Genomic DNA, 17,460 nt, shown 5'->3' on the forward strand with positions numbered 1-17,460 from the left:
GCTGAATTTCTATCACTGGTTTTAAGTACATGATTTACCCGAAAACACAACATAGTCAGTGCTTCCTTTAGTGGTCTGACAATACATTGGTTTCATTGGTTTAAAATCTAAACATCTAAATGTAGATTACTGTATTAACTTGTACTCAAGCAGAAAACAGGACAGGTAAAATGGGCCAAAATTATAGAAAGACAATAAACGACAAAGATATTAAATAATAAACAATTAAAGAAGATTAATGAAGTTTTTACCTAGTTTTGAGTTGGGTTTGAGAACATCGCTAAGAGACACCTTACACTGACCAACCAGAATTGTTAGGAACACTCATTTGCTGATTATCCGGCTGTCTAAACAGGCCGGTTGTCACCCGGTGAATGAGCAAAACATTAGATTATAGGGTGACATGATTTTAAACTTGTCTAAAAATCATTGTTCTTAGCAGTTATATTGTCTTATTTAAACTGGACATATGCTGCCAAGAACATGATGCTCTATGTGCACAGAATGATCGTACTAATGAACATTCTGTAAGCAATGGAAATGCATTGGCTTGTCTAAACAGGGTATTAAATGACAGCCGATCTGCTTGCATGTAGAAGTCGGACAGTCTAGATGGACCCTAAGAGTCCCCATACAAAGATAGCTGTCGACAAAAAGATAGTTTGGCTGATCGTTCGGCCATCAACTATCTCTCTTCTGAAAAGCGAGTGTATGTGAAAGTCGCTGCCAGAATACACTGGCAGTGACTTATCTTGCAAAGATCAAAAGGATCTGCAGTCTGAAAAAGGATATCCCAGATCGTAATCTCCCCTAACATCATAGGAGAAGACGGAATATATAGGGGAAGAGTCGGGAGGCCCCCATACATAATAGACTGTTGGCCGATATCGGCAGGTTGAACCAATGTTAATCCAATGATTTTGGAGGTCTTAATACAGAGTGGTTGTATTTTTATGTTTGTTTCCTAATAACTCCCTGACATGTTTTTTAGTCACTATTTGCAATTTTATGAGATAGCAATACTGGATGATCTTGTCTTACAAATCCTGTTATTCCACCTAAAAATGTCTGAATGAATTGATAACTGGATGTTATCATTCCTTATCAATAGAGGCCGTTCCTACACAGTTTGATGCTGTGAGTATTGATTGGCCACTGTCAGATAGCGCAGAGACTCACCCGAAACTGGTAAAGGTACCGTCACACTTAGCGATGCTACAGCGATCCCAACAATGATACAACCTGGCAGGGATCATTGCTGCGTCACTGTGTGGTCGCTGGTGAGATGTCAAACATTCAGATCTTCCCAACGATGCAGCAACGACATGGCGACCCGTAGCCACCTGTATAATGATGCAACGCAAATTCACGCCTATGTGTCTCAGTTCTGAGTCGCCAAGGAGGTCGTTGGTAACGTGTCAAACACACCGATGCATGCTTCCCAGTGGGACCTCAACGATCAAAAAATGGTCCAGGCCAGCTTGTGACTCAGCAGCAATCTCGCTAGCGATCTCGCTAAGTGTGAAGGGAGCTAAACAAATCATTTATTTCATGCATTTCCAGCAGGATAGCAGAGGACTGCACAACAATCTAATAAAATATGTTGAATCTGTTTATTTCCAATATATATGCATGCACTTTTATATATACATATATATATATATATATATATATATATATATATATATATTAGTATATTTATATTATATGTTAGTGCAGGCTTTTTATTAATAGTGGTTTGTCTCACAGAGTTTGAAGGCTTTATTATTTGAATATTTGTATTACGTTATGATCTCTAACTATTATTCTTTGATTTTTTTCCAAAATTCTTATAGATACCACAGCCATTTGAATCCATATTGCTAGCTTTTCCACATTTATCGGGCAATGTTTGTGTGTGCCATTTTTACACTTGCTTATTATAGAGTCAGTGTTAAACAATGGTGGAACATTGTATTGTAAATGGATTTGACACCAGTAAGCAATTCTATTACATGTAATTTTGTAAGTATATACATATACTTTCTATAGCTGTACTAAACAATATCACCCAATTAGTTAATGATGTCACAGACCTAAATAATGCTACCCTTCATTCATCGTCATCGTGAAGAAATGATACAAAATGTATTTCTTATAAATAATACCTATTACCTGCAGTCTGGTGACTATTGTTCGTGTCTCAATGTAATGTCTCAATGTAATCATAAATATTGAAAAATATAATTGGTATTTTCAATTGGATATTTAGATATTAAAAACAATTATGCTTAAAAAAAAACTTGAATTAAAATTATAAAAAAAATGAATAGTAATAGTCTTAAAATGTTAACTCGATGTCATAATTTAAACCCCATAGGAACAGTGTGCTCAATATATTGATCTGTTTCCTCCATATCAATCAGGGATATTACTTTTTTTAGTGAAATTGTGCATAACGGCATGAATGAATGACCTTGAAGTTTATTTGTTGTCACTTATTCTCCAAACCTCTTTGATAGTTTCCTTTTGGACAGCCTATATAATTTTTGCAGCAAAGTCAGTCTATGGGTGCATATAAATAAATGAAAATATTGTCTATTATAAGAAACAGTGTTTCTGCGGCTCTAACATATTAAGTCTGGAGCCTTCATATGCACACCTTACCACAAGGGGAAGTCAGGAGCACAGTGAGAAACTCCGGCAGAAAAAAAATTGGAACAGTGATGGTCCGAAAGGCGCGTATTATTATTTTTTCTGTATGTCTTTTTTTCATTATTTTAGTATTTATTGGTAGTGGACAACACCTTTCCTTTTTAACCTTTTAAGTTTCCCATTAAAATCAAGATAATACAGAAGAAAAAGGAGCGTAAGGAGGCAGTATGTGATATAATATACATCTCAAGTCACCTCAAGAAATCCATTTCACTTCTTTTTCTAGTTATTTGACTATTAGTCAAATTTCTGCATATTATTTTATCTGTATTGGCTTTTTTTCTAAACGAAAACTGTCTTCTTGTCTCTTTTTACATATAACAATGATATTATCCACAACACAATTGCATTGTGCAATTTATAAGAAATAATGATATGTCTTTCTGGAAAAAAAAATGTACAGTCAACGCTCTTGACAATAATGTAGGCAGATTGTTCCCAGTGCCGGCAGCTGGAGGAAACATAGTAAAAGCATCTGCCTGTTTAAACAATTAATTTAAAATGTACAATAGCAACAGAGTGAAACTTCTGCAAACAATCCAGTGATTAGTGAACCGTCACCATCTTACAGGGAGATTAGATAAACAGATTTCTCATGAGTTGGTAAGCAAAGAAGAGGCGTCAACCTTCATTTACGTGTTCAAGATAAAAATGATATGCATGATCAAGATATTTATCAAGGCTCATTATCACTATTTGTTCTCCTTTGTATCATTATGCGCAGATGCATCGTGTAAATGCAATACAAGATTACCAATGTGATTGTCAAAATAAAGTTGGTTTATTTGAAAAGTTTGTCAACCATGTCAACATTAGCCCAAAAATGGATGGTATATATAGTGGTAACAAACTACATGCCTGTTTACAGTACACAACTCCAATCAATCAGATATTGATGTCACATGCCATGGATAAGTCATCAACCTCTTCTGACTGGACAACCCATTTAAAGGGTTTTTACTACCATATCAAGTACATACATATAGTATGACATGCCTTACTGGTCATTGGTGTCTGGTCAAACACAAAACAGCCACATCAGATTTTTTGCACACCTGCTCTTCAGTTTGGCAAGACAGAACTTTACTGTAGAAACGGTTTAAATAAATTAATAGCAAAAGATATAACCCTACTTGTCACTGTGACAACTTCCTGCTATCATGTAGTATCCTCAATAAGTGTTACATCTTGTGGCCTCACCTGCACTTTACCCCCTCTGCTGCAGACCTTCTGACACCTCAGTGGGTCACTGTGGTGTGGCCTGCTACCTTTTTTGGTAAACCTCTCTCCCCTCAGTAATTGGCAAGGCACACATAAACACACCAGTATGATGCAACTGATAAGATGTGGGTCCAGCAATGACTATGTACAAATTATTCCACCGGTACACTAGCTTTTAAGACTTGAGAACACTTTAATAAACCATGAATAGTACAACTCTTCACTTGTTGTCAGTTACCATTAAATTGCAAAGATGAATGTGCACAGATAGAGATGTTTTTCCACAGAAGCAAAGTTATGCTGGAACATTCTTCACCTCCCTTTTCTTGATATCTGACAAACAAGTGTTATTGCTCTTAAGACAGACTGAGGTGGCCTAGTTTTGGTGGAAATTTCTGGAAACTTGTCCTGTGCAATTATAGATGCTAGCTGGATTACTTATTGGACACTGAATCACAGGCGGACTGCACAGGGTAGAGCCTAGGGAAATTGCTAGATAACAATTGCAGGCCAACATTTAGAATGTAGTAATCTCAAGCTCAATATATTCATTCACAGTGTGAACAAACATTTAGTACTATGGAAAGAACTTTGGTCAAGATTCACCAAGATTGGTGGTTTGTACACCAATCTCGATGAAAGAAACAATAGAGCAAGATGAGCTAAATTTATTTAAGAGTCATGCATCTCATAAAATTTGGCACACATATTAGCTGTTATATGTCACCTCAAAAATTTTACTCCAGTAGGAGACCAGAGTACATTTCTGTTGTAAGTTATGCCACATCTGTAGCTTAACTTATGATTCATTTGCTAGCAGCACTCAGTCCTGCCCCCCTCTCGAGGAATCTCTCCTTATTTTTCATAGAGTTTGCAGACTTTCCAAACCATATTATGCCAGAATTCTGGTAAAACCTGTTTGATCATTGACCCCTTAATTTTCTTTTCATCATTCTTAAAGTCAGGTATGAACATTGGGACTTATTGTATATTCCAAATGGTTCGTAGATAGCAATTATTTATACTGATGCCAAAACTGAACAAACTTGGATGTAACCTTATGTACGTAGAAGTCTCTTTCCGGTGACAAAAATTTTTGTTGCAACCTACCAGTCTGCCAGCAGAGTCTGGCAATGTTTCTCTCACAAAGAACCCAGAAGCAAGACAAATGCTCACATGTATGGGAGAGCCGGCAGGGATAGCAGCCGGCCGACTGATCGGTGTGTCCGACTGCTATCTATTATGTACTGTATTGGGGGAGGTTTTAGGAGATGGTATGTTAGAATTTTCCTGGCTTGATGAGTCAATAGGTTCCGAGGGTTGTCACTTTAATCCAAATTTATGTGATTGTAATAAAACTTCACTTCTATATGATTACATTGTATTAGTTTTATAATACAGCCAGCAACATAATATACAATGTTTGCAGTCTTACTTACTTTTCAGGATTTTCTACTTCTTCGGTAACAAAATTGAGGTAAAACCTAAAAATGGAAAACAGATCAAACATTGGTAAATGTTATTAAGAGGATAAGCATCAAAGATTTTGTAAGTAAAGTTTGACAGACAAATTATATATTGCCATAACTTTGGTCAGAAACAATATATGTGAGTGTAGAAGTAAATTACAATGTCATTCAGCAGTAGATTGTATGGTCTGAATAGTGTTGTCATAGAAACTTGAATATCCCCTATCCATTTACTGTAGACGTGCCATCAATAAGGTGTTCAAAAAGGCCCATTGATTCTGAGAAAAACCCAAAAAGGGACTGTAATTGAAATGATTATTCCGTATTTTGGGGGAGATGGGTGACCGAAAAAAATGGCAATTCTCTTTATGGCATTTAACTTATCGGTTATATAATGTTATATTTTCATACATCGTACCTTTATGGATGTGGCTATAACAAATATGTATTTTTTTAGTTATTTTTAAGTAGGGTGTTTTAAACTTTAAATATTTTTCTTATTTTTTTTATTCTCAAAAACTTTAAATAACATTTTAATCCCTGTATGGGACTTGAACCTGAGATCATTTGATCACTTGTATTATATACTACTATATGTCGGTATTGCAATGTATAGTAGAAATGACAATCTCCTATGAAGCCTGGCCTAAAGCTGGGCATAATGGGTGTATCAAAATGGCAGTGACGGTAGTCTTCAGTAGGCTTCTGGCTGCTATGGCAATCCATTGGCAAGCTACAATTCCGTTGTGTGGTGGAATGATTATGTCACACAATTGTGTCAATTACATGCTGTTAGAGATTGTCATCTGCATTTAGTAGGCTACACACTACCGACTGGCATAAGTTTTTTTCACTCCTGTTAGAGGAAGTTGCTGCCTGTATAACACAGCCAGCACCTGCTCTGTATTCAGTAGCCATAATACTTGAGCTAGCGCCATACAACGACACCATACTGGCTAAATATCACTAGTCACATGTATAATGGGGTTAATAAATTCCCATCTGCATGCTAACCTTATTCTGTCAGTTTGAGCCCTGGATATACAGTATTTCAAGCAATGCAAGGGTACCAACATTTACTGTGCCGCATCATTATAGTACAGAATGGTGGGCCACCAATGTGGTTTGATTTTGTGCCTTAATGTTGCATGTACAGTAGGTGTTCTTTTAAATACATTTGTAATTTGTTCTAAAAAAATATATGGAAAATATTATTAGATTCAAGAAGAAAATAGTTGTCAATTTAAAAACGGACAATTGGCAGTCAAGCTTCTGTCAGATGCTACTGCAGTTTGGCATTTATTAACTTCCTTGGCTACGGTTTATTCTTCTCAGGCTTTCACTTTTAATTCATTTCATGTCCATTGTGATATTTGGCTCGGTATTTGCTTTTATTCTATGTATGCTCTATATTTTTCATTTCATTTTCCTCTAGGCCTGTACAATAGTGTATCAGTACAATATCCATTCCATTATCAGCAGCTAAAACCACTGGTCTTTACTTTCACAAAGCTCGCACTAATTTCGAATCATTGATGACTCAGTCTAAAACAAATGCCAGCATTATCTAAGTTCAGAAATGCCAGCAGAAATTACAAGGTCAGAAGATTTCTTAAGCCATTTCTGGAAATACTTTTGAATAAGAGAAATCGCACATTGTTATAGAATTTGTGCTAGTCTGATGTCTCCCCTAAATCAAATGGAAATGGGATTTCTTATTTTATTCTCTGTGAAATAGAGCAGGTTATAGAAGCTTTGATGGAAATTAATTTTATGCAAATTGGTATTTTAATAGGAGTCAGATTCAATTTCAGTCCATTTCCCTGGCACCATTTTGCTGCCCACAAAGCTGTTATAGCACAGTCTGACTAGTAATTAATCTATTGTTTCAGTCTTGTTTATATAACTTTGCTATAGGTTGGATATGAGAAAAATAGCTTTCATGAAGGCACCAGATCACTTCTAATGGACACCCAAAAATTGTATCTACCTAAAGTGTTGAGTAAGTTTGTAAATACCCTGCATCGCTTATATTACCGATTCCCGATTTACAGCCAAGAGTTTTGCTCACATTTTTACAGGCTTCAGAGCTGAAATCTCCCCAAATTCCTTGCTGGTTTAATCTCTATACAGCATGTGCTTTGATTCAGGTAACTGTCCTCTTTACACAAGCCTCTCTACAGTATTTTGCTGTTGGAAAAGCGAAATATCTATAACCACAAAGCGATTCATAAGTAAATTTGGATTCAGGTTCCAAATTTTATATGCAATTTGAAGCAAAATTGAATTCTTCTTGAACAGATTTGCTCATTTGCTCAGCTTTAGTATGGTCGTCGACAGTATTTACTGTGTGATGTAGCACTGTTGTTATTTTTTCTCAAGGTCAGTGGTCCCCAACCTTTCTTACCTCGAAAGTCACATTCAGTTCTGCGATATGGTTGTAAGTCATATCCAGAGCGTCCACCCTTCTCCACCATAGTGTGACGCAGAGTCCCAATTACCGGTCTAATGACAGCCAAAGCTTCCCCACCGAAAGCACTTTGTGCCACCATCCATTCTAGGCAGTATCTTCCATCCAGGGGTTCCCACTTTACCCCCATTTAGAACGCTTATATGAAGCCCCCCCTACACACTACTGCATCCAACCCAACTTCAACACCCCTGTAACTAATAGCATCATCCTATCTCCAGCTTACCATATTTATATCTCTCCCTCACCCCCACCCGTGTGCCAGTGTGTGCACATCCAAAAGTGCTCTGCTGTTCAGGGCAACTCACAAAAGTCGCCATCTGGAGACCTTTTGTTTTTAGCTGCATGCTACACCTTGTGCTAATGCACCAAGTGGTCAGACAGTCGCGAGTCACACATCATAAGCTCGCGAGCCTCATGTAGCTCCAGAGCCACTGGTTGGAGACTGCTGTTCTAGGTCATGCTCTACCAACATCTGCACTAAGCTATCCTCCTTTTCAGCTCCTATATTGCACATGTCCTGAAATGTTTTATAGTACAGTTTATAAACTATTCCAGACATCAGCCAGCAATACATTGGTGCGGCTCCTTGACAAATTCAAACACCCTCCAGTCGTCTCTCTTTTTCTCTAGTTAGATGATAATTACATGCTGTGATATAGTAAAAAGCAGCTATTTTGTGACATATTTTAATACGATTTTATACTTCTACCTACTTTCATTATTTTTCTAACATGTGTTAACCTTGTGTTGCCTGTGGATGTGGCATCAAATCTATCACATTTGAAAACAAATTTGTTACATTTTGCTATATTATTAAGAAACGGTGTGTTAAGCATCTGACAGATTACATTATACGACTGTAGACAGCTTGATAGCTGGTTCCAACCATCAGTTCACTTGATTTAAAGAGTACGTAGCAAGAATAAAGAGAAGAATGTAAGAAGATTTGCATTATAAATAGCACCATAAAATTTGGCAATTTAATCTAGCATCTAGCTTTAGAAGTTCCATGTTGTATTTGTATCTTGTGTTTCTAAAAAATTTTTAATCATGAGACTTTTTTGTCATATTTTTTTCATGATATTTCTTTGTAACATTATCTTTTTACATTTCATTAAAGAAGTTGGCCACTACTTTTTATGATTGCCCCTATCGATTGACCAGGTGTCCATAAGTGTTTTTATAATTACCTCCTGCTGTCCTTCTTGCCTGTGAGCGGCACTATCGCTGGCCGTTCACAGGCATCACATTACCCCCAGCTGCAGCTGGCTTTTTCTTCCGCTGATGTCACGTCAAGTGAGGCGTGACATCAGTGACGCTGTCCCGGCGGTGGATGCTGGACTGTGGGAGGGGTAACTCCACCTACAGCTCATCACTCACCGTGGAGCGCAGTAGTAAGTCACCCCCGGCTGTAGCCAGAACTTGACGTGACATCAGAGAATGTCAGAGCCGGCTGCAGCTGGGAGTCACGTGAAGCCTGTGAGCGGCCAGCGATAGCGCCGCTCACAGGCAAGAAGGACAGCAGGAGGTAATTATAAAAACACTTATGGGCACTGGGTCAATCGATTGGGGCAATCATAAAACGTAGTGGCCAGCTTCTTTAACCATTTAAGCCCCGAGGGTGGTTTGCACGTTAATGACCAGGCCAATTTTTACAATTCTGACCACTGTCATTTTATGAGGTAATTACTCTGGAACGCTTCAACGGATCCCCCTGATTCTGAGACTGTTTTTTCATGACATATTGTACTTCATGATTGTGGTAAAATTTCTTCGATATCACTTGCATTTATTTGTGAAAAAAACGGAAATTTGGCGAAAATTTAGAAAATTTTGCAATTTTCAAAATTTGAACTTTTATGCCCTTAAATCAGAGAGATATGTCACACAAAAGAGTTAATAAATAACATTTCCCACATGTCTCCTTTACATCAGCACAATTTTGGAACCAAAATTTTTTTTTGTTAGGGAGCTATAAGGGTTAAAATTTGACCAGCGATTTCTCATTTTTCCAACAAAATTTACAAAACCATTTTTTTAGGGACCACATCACATTTGAAGTCACTTTGAGGGGTCTTTAAGACAGAAAATACCCAAAAGTGACACCATTCTAAAAACTGCACCCCTCAAGGTGCTCAAAACCACAATCAAGAACTTTATTAACCCTTCAGGTGCTTCACAGGAATTTTTTGAATGTGGAAGAAAAAAATGAACATTTAACTTTTTTCACAAAAATGTTAATTTAGACCCAATTTTTTTTATTTTCACAGGGGTAACAAGAAAAAATGGACCCCAAAATTTGTTGTGCAATTTCCCCTGGGCACGCAGATACCCAATATGTGGGGAAAAAACACTGTTTGGGCACACGGCAGGGCTCGGAAGGGAAGGAGCGCCATTTGACTTTTTGATTGTAAAATTTGCTTGAATAATTAGCGGATGCCATGTTGTGTTTGGAGAGCCCCTGTGTGCCCAAACATTGGAGCTCCCCCACAAGTGACCCCATTTTGGAAACTAGACCCCCCAAGGCACCTATCTAGATGCATAGTGAGCACTTGGAACCCCCAGGTGCTTCACAAATTGATTTGTAAAAATGAAAAAGTGTTTTTTTTTTCACTTTTTCATTTTTACGAATCAATTTGTGAAGCACCTAGGGGTTCCAAGTGCTCACTATGCATCTAGATAGGTGCCTTGGGGGGTCTAGTTTCCAAAATGGGGTCACTTGTGGGAGAGCTCTAATGTTTGGGCACACAGGGACTCTCCAAATGCAACATGGTATCCGCTAACAAATTGTCGGCTCAAATTGTTAGCGGACATCATGTTGTGTATGGAATGCCCCTGTGTGCCCAAACATTGGAGCTCCCCCACAAGTGACCCCATTTTGGAAACTAGACCCCCAAGGCACCTCTCTAGATGCATAGTGAGCACTTGGAACCCCCAGGTGCTTCACAAATTGATTCATAAAAATGAAAAAGTGAAAAAAAAAACACTTTTTCATTTTTATGAATCAATTTGTGAAGCACCTGGGGGTTCCAAGTGCTCACTATGCATCTAGATAGGTGCCTTGGGGGGTCTAGTTTCCAAAATGGGGTCACTTGTGGGGGAGCTCCAATGTTTGGGCACGCAGTAGCTCTCCAAACGCAACATGGCGTCCGCTAACAATTTGAGCCGATTTTCCATTCAATTTGTTAGCGGACACCATGTCGCGTTTGGAGAGCCCATGATGTACCTAAACAGTGGAGCTCCCCCACAAGTGACCCCATTTTGGAAACTATACCCCTCAAGGATTTTATTAAGGTGTATAGTGAACATTTTGAACCCAGATGTACGACATAGAATTTGTTTACATTAGGTCATCATATTGAATAAGTTGTCATTAGTCTTGAGCGCAAGTGCTCGCTACTTGAGTTTGCATCGGGTATTCAGGTATGCACCATGTACAGCGTGTGCTCGAGTGACATGCTCGAGTCCCTGCTCCGCATGTTTCACGGTTATTAGACACCCAATAAAAACATGCGGGGATCGCTCGTGCATGGCAGGCAATCCCCGTAAAGTTTTTTTGGCCGTGATGCATATGGGGCAGAGACTCAAGCATGTCACTCAAATACCCACGATACTCAATGCATACCAGAGCACCCAATGCAAACTCAAGTAGCGAGCACTTGCGCTCAACACTAGTCGCCATATCGTCATCTTTTTTTCTTACTTTTGAAAAAAATCCCAACCCCATCAAAACCCTAACCCCAACCCTAACCCCAACCCCAGCCCTAACCCTAGCACAACCCTAACCCTAGCACAACCCTAACCCTAGCACAACCCTAACCCTAGCACAACCCTAATCCTAGCACAACCCTAACCCCAAACCCAGCCCTAACCCTAGCCCAATCCTAACCAAAGAGTTTATTTTTGACGCCGTTCCTCGTGCAGTATAAGTGATTAGACGACTTTATTCTTCGGGTCGGTGTGATTACAGCAATACCAGAATCATATGGGGTTTTTATAACTGACAGCTGTCACACACTAAAAGACGCATTTTTTGTAAAATCTAGTTTTTGCATCGCCATATTTTGAGAACTATAATTTTTCCAGATTTTGGCAGATAGTCATGTGATGGCTCGTTTTTTGCGGGATGAGTTGACGTTGTTATTGGTGCCATTTTCAGGCACGTGACATTTTTTGATCGCTTTCTATTTCGATTTTTGGGAGGCAGAATAAACAAAAACCAACAATTCAGGAATTTTTTTTTTTGTTTTTTTTTATTCTGTTCCGCGTGTGGTAAAATTGATACGGCAGCTTTATTCTTCGGGTCAGTACGTTTACAGCGGTACCACATTTATATCGTTTTTCTATGTTTTGCACTTTTACATAATAAAAGCAATTTTATAGAAAAAAATATTTTTTAGCATAGCCTTAATCTGAGAGCTATAACTTTTTTATTTTTCGGCTGATGGCGCTGTATGGCAGCTTGTTTTTTGCGGGACGAGATGACGTTTTCAGCGGTACCATCTTTATTTATATTTGTCTTTTTGATCGCGTGTTATTCCATTTTTTGTTTGGGGGTATGGTGATAAAGGATTGTTTTTTTGCTTTGTTTTTTTTTTTTTTTTTTACCGTGTTCACTAAAGGGGTTAACTAGTGGGACCGTTTTATAGGTCAGGTTGTTCCGGATGCGGCGATACCAAATATGTGTACTTTTATTGTTTTTTTTTTTTTTTTATAATAATATTTATTGATGGGTACATTATATTTTTATTTTTGGTGGATTATTTTTTTAATTTTTTTTTTTTATATTTTTGCAATTTTTTTTTTTTTTTTTTTCACTTTCTGAAAGTTTATATACTTTATTACTTTGTCCCACTCTGGGACTTTCACTTTTTTTTCTCTGATCGCCTGCATGGCACAGGAATGCAGCACCATCCCTGTGTCATGCAGGCTGTCAGCGCTGGACAGGGAGAAGATTGTTTGGAGATGCACTGCGCATGTCCAAACAATCTTCCTGCTGTCTGGTGACCCGGATGTTGTCATGACGACATCGGGTCATCATGGCAACACCCGGGAAGCCTTTGCAGACAGCGCTGGAAGCCGGAAGAGGAGGTGAGTATCTGCGATCACCTCCCCTTGCCCCCGCAATGCTGCGATCGACTTCGATCGACTTCGATCGCAGCATTGCGGGGGTTAATGTGCTGGGAGCGGTGCAGGACCACTCCCTGCACATAGTATCGGGTGTCAGCTGTGACAATCAGCTGACACCCGGCGGCGATCGCGCCCGCACAGCCTGTGTGCGCACACGATCGCCATGACGTACTAATACGGGTCTGGCTCTTAAGTCCCAGGGCACAGACGTGTGTTAGTACGTCAGATGTTGTTAAGGGGTTAATGTTCATCAATTGAGAGTGCATAGATTGATTGTATTCACCCTTTTGCAATGGATGTGACTGAAATATCTAAACTCAAAGATAAGCATACTTTTCACCCTAAATTGTCGGGGTCAGATGAGTGTATAAAAATCATTTGAATTTTATCCAGAATACCAATACCAAGCAAGGTTATTACACTTGGGATTATTTAGTTTGGAAAAACGAAGGCTTAAAGGTGATCTTATTACTATGTACAAGTATATGAGGGGACAGTACAAAGACCTTTCTACTGATCTTTTTACTCTGAGGCCTGAGATGGGGACAAGGGGCATCTTCTACGTCTGGAGGAAAGAAGGTTTAATCATAATCACAAATGCGGATTCTTTACTGTAAGAGCAGTGAGATTATGGAACTCTCTGCCGCATGATGTTGTGATGAGTGATTCACTATTAAAATTTAAGAAGGGCATGGATGCCTTTCTTGAAAAGTATAATATTACAGGTTATATCTACTAGATTCCTTGATAGGGCGTTGATCCAGGGATCTAGTCTGATTGTTGTATGGAGTCAGGAAGGAATTACTTTCCCCAATGTGGAGCTTAGTGTTGCCACATGGGTTTTTTTTTGCCTTCCTCTGGATCAACATGTTAGGCTATGGGTTCAACTAGATGGACTTAGTCGTCCTTCAACCTTAAAAACTATGTTACTATGTTACTTGCATGATTTTCATCCATATTGTCATCTGTGTACGGTACCATCTGTGTGTCCATTTTTTAAGACATCCATATTATTTCCGTGTTGATGTATTACATCTATTTTTATACATCAACATTTTAAATTATACATTGTCAAATACAGATTCCTAGCTTAATAATGGCAATATATCAGTAAAACCTGGATGGAACACAGATGATCTCTATGGAATTCGATATTTTTGTGCACTCATAGACCTGTATAGGTGATTATCATCCAATATATGGAAGAGGCTAGTGCATGCTGCTCGGTTCATGTGAGAAAAAGTTATCTGAACAGGCCTATTGAATTACACTGGTCAGTCTGCTGTCTGATTTTTACTTGGACAGCAGATGTCCATATAATATGCTCATCTGAATGAATCCTTAAACAGAGTCTGTCAACACAAAAATTACTCTTCAAAAACAAGCAACCAAGTAGCCCCAACTTTTTCCCTCTAAAAATTGTACCAATTTTGTATTTGATAAAATGATGTCACAAATGTCACAATTTTTTGAGTGGTTGACCACACTAGGAATAAGATTCTTGGCCGTCATCCTTTAGCAGTAGAAAATTTTGTTCACCAGAGGCCATTGTTCTGGTGACCTACGCTGATTTGTCTTTGTATGTTTAAGAGACAGAATCATTTTGCTACTGCATGTATAGATGAGTCTGAGGTGCATGCATATACAGTACATTAATGTTTTTTTGTATGTGTATATCTGAGTGTAGACACACAGTTGCCGATGCCTGAGTCAGACAGAGAGGGGTCACGAGTAGTGTTGAGCGAGTATGTTCTGTTAACCCTTTCGCCGAGCATGTTTGGGCCGAGCATCGAGTATTTATAGCTGCTCGGTGATATGCTTGAATCGCTCCCGTGTGCATGATTTGCGACTGTTTGACAGTTTTATTACATGGGAGGAATGTCTATTTCTTACACATTCCTCACATGTAATAAAGCTGCCAAACAGTTGCAAATCATGCACACGGGAGCGATTCAACCATATCACTGAGCAGCAATAAATACTCGGCGCTCGGCCCGAGCGTACTCGGACAGAACATACTCGCTCAACACTAGTCACGAGCGAAAGAGCCATAAAGGCTGATGACTTTGAGAGACACTAAAGTCCTGTGAAAAAAAAAATGGCTGCGTTGTTAGGTGTTTGCTGGAGTTAAAATGGGTTCAGAACCATCAGTGGATTCTGTTGTCTCCCATTCCAGTCCAGCCAGGGTGGGTGCTGCTCAGCATCATTGTCAGTCCCAACACCTAGCTGGTGCATGAGATGCACAGGTTGTCTCTTGGGTCTTTGTTCCTAGCAACATGAAGGATAGGTTGCGGAGGGAAAAAGGGCTGCTGCAGCCGAAGTCCAGGATTCTCTGCACTGAGCATGCCCGTGACATGGCGGACTGTGATTGGTGGTTTGGGAGTCAGCTGACCCGGTGACCTGGCACCGCCTGATTGGTCGTCACCAACAGTGCGACGGTGGGCAGGGCTTAATCTTTAAAAAGCCCGCCCACAAACATGGCGGTGGCTCTGATCGTTGAGCAGTGATGGTGTTGTGTGGACGCTTGGTCGTTTGAGCTCCACGTGTGCTTTAGCTTGATTCAGGAAGGTTTAGCGGGGGATAGGCAGCCATAGATGGAGGGAGGCAGGTAGCTTCGTCTGACAGTCTGGCTCCGACAAAGGGGTCGCCATACTCCCCGAGCAGTCTGAAGACGGCGTATTCCCGGCACGGCCTGTAAGCCACGTGGAGAGATACTCCTCAGTCCGGTAGCACACCGGCTGGGAGCACTTATACAACGGTGTGTAGGACCCACGCATCCTACCGCCTGCTGTGTAGTCTCTGTGCTGTAACAGGACTACAGATACATTATTTATCGCACATCTCTCGTGCAGTTAATGGAGATAGTGCGAATCCCTATTCCCATTCCGGTGTGCAGTAACAAGGAGGGGATTGTTATTTAAGTTGGTTGTTTTACCTTCTCACCCGGAAGGTGTTCGGCCGCAGTCCACCAGGCTGCATCGTGGACCCCGGGTTCGGTTGCTTTCCATTATTTAATAAAGTTGTTTGCAACCATCCCCTTAACATGTGTATTGTGACCAGAGCATCACAATGGTCTATAATCAAAATTAATCAGTGTTCTGATAGGCTGGTTGCCCTTGACAGGTCAAAGGCCAAAGCAGAGCTCAGATGGACATAGTGTAAGAGCAGAGCAGAGATGAGCAAAATAATTTGCACTATCCTGGCCTGACATCCACTTTGATATTCCATGGCACTTGGATGAGGCCAGGGCGAACTTCCTCCCCCATACTGAATTATTAGGCCCCCATGATGTCATGGCATGGTATGATGTAGCAGGGTTCTAGAAGTTCCAAGAGGCTCTCGGGATGCTGGTATTTGACTGCTGGCCTAGGAAATTGGCACTCAAATGGTCAATCTCCCAGTACTGAAGTGGATACTGGAAAAAGGTAGTGCAAATCATTATGCTCATCTCTAGTGTTGAGTACTGGACACAACTGAAGGTGACCGTACTAGCGAAGCACTATAACAAAAACTCAACTCTGTATTGGACACTTTTCCTGTGGATAGGAAGTATTAATGTGTTTTTAATAGATTTCCTTGGGTTAATTTGCATACTATTGTTACAATCTAGTCTGAATTACAGTCTGTAGCTTAGTCCAGAGCTAAATTATCAATTCCAATGACCATTTTTGGAAATTCAAAGACTTGTTGGTAAATCAGACAGCACTTGGGTTCTGGGCTCAAATCCCACCCATGACAAAAACTACAAGTTTTTTTTTGTGTTTGTATGGGTTTACTTCCACTATTCAAATATATACTAATGGGAAAAGTGATGACAATGTCTGTAAAGTACTGAGGGATATGATGGTGCTACATGAGCAAATTAAGTAGATAGTCCACATTCACAAGGTTATACTTGAACTGAGTCATAAAACAAATGGCCACTTTATACTAATTTCTAGGACTGACTTTAAATTTTCCTTCATCATTCTACGGTATAGTTTCCAGACTTCTTACCAGAATACAAATTACCAGAGCAGACTGACATTGAAACAGTAAAATATGCTGCGCGATGAAGCATCAGTAGAAGATAAGAAATGCAACGTATTTACAAAGTTACTCAACTATTCATGTAGAATAATTCTATATGTAAATTGTAAAATAGTGTTCAGAGGTGAACTTAGAGTTCAATATTCCTATTTAAATAAATAAACCTTGGGCTATTATAGTCATTAATTAGACGAGTAATTATTGTCACTTGTTGCCATTTCAACCTACTTACCAGCCAGCATATGCATACATTCCAGAATAAAATGCTAAGGGTAACCCCATAACGCTGACATCTTTCCCAACAAAGGCATCCTTGAAGTTCTGCGTCTCCCCTGAAATTGACATGAAATGATTCATTTTGTCACTCAATACAGTTTACATAGAATTATTCACGGCATGGGTCACTCATAAACATGTAGCTGTCAAACATTATGTAGCTAAGCG

General features: G+C 39.4%; 1 protein-coding gene across 1 annotated transcript in view; it reads right to left on the reverse strand.

Moving 5' to 3' along the window:
• SLC7A11 (solute carrier family 7 member 11) overlaps nucleotides 1–17,460 on the reverse strand; it is a 314,366-nt gene that overhangs the window by 181,870 nt on the left and 115,036 nt on the right. Inside the window, exons 5-6 of the mRNA XM_073641718.1 lie at nucleotides 17,249–17,348; nucleotides 5,355–5,399 (exon numbers count right to left, since the gene is read on the reverse strand). Of these exons, the coding sequence (XP_073497819.1) occupies nucleotides 5,355–5,399; nucleotides 17,249–17,348 (145 nt within the window). The remainder of the gene's footprint in view (nucleotides 1–5,354; nucleotides 5,400–17,248; nucleotides 17,349–17,460) is intronic.

The sequence above is a fragment of the Phyllobates terribilis genome, unplaced genomic scaffold, assembly GCF_046119375.1.
Source record: "Phyllobates terribilis strain yellow unplaced genomic scaffold, ASM4611937v1 Scaffold_1__5_contigs__length_1240528914, whole genome shotgun sequence".
Taxonomy (NCBI): Eukaryota; Metazoa; Chordata; class Amphibia; order Anura; family Dendrobatidae; genus Phyllobates; species Phyllobates terribilis.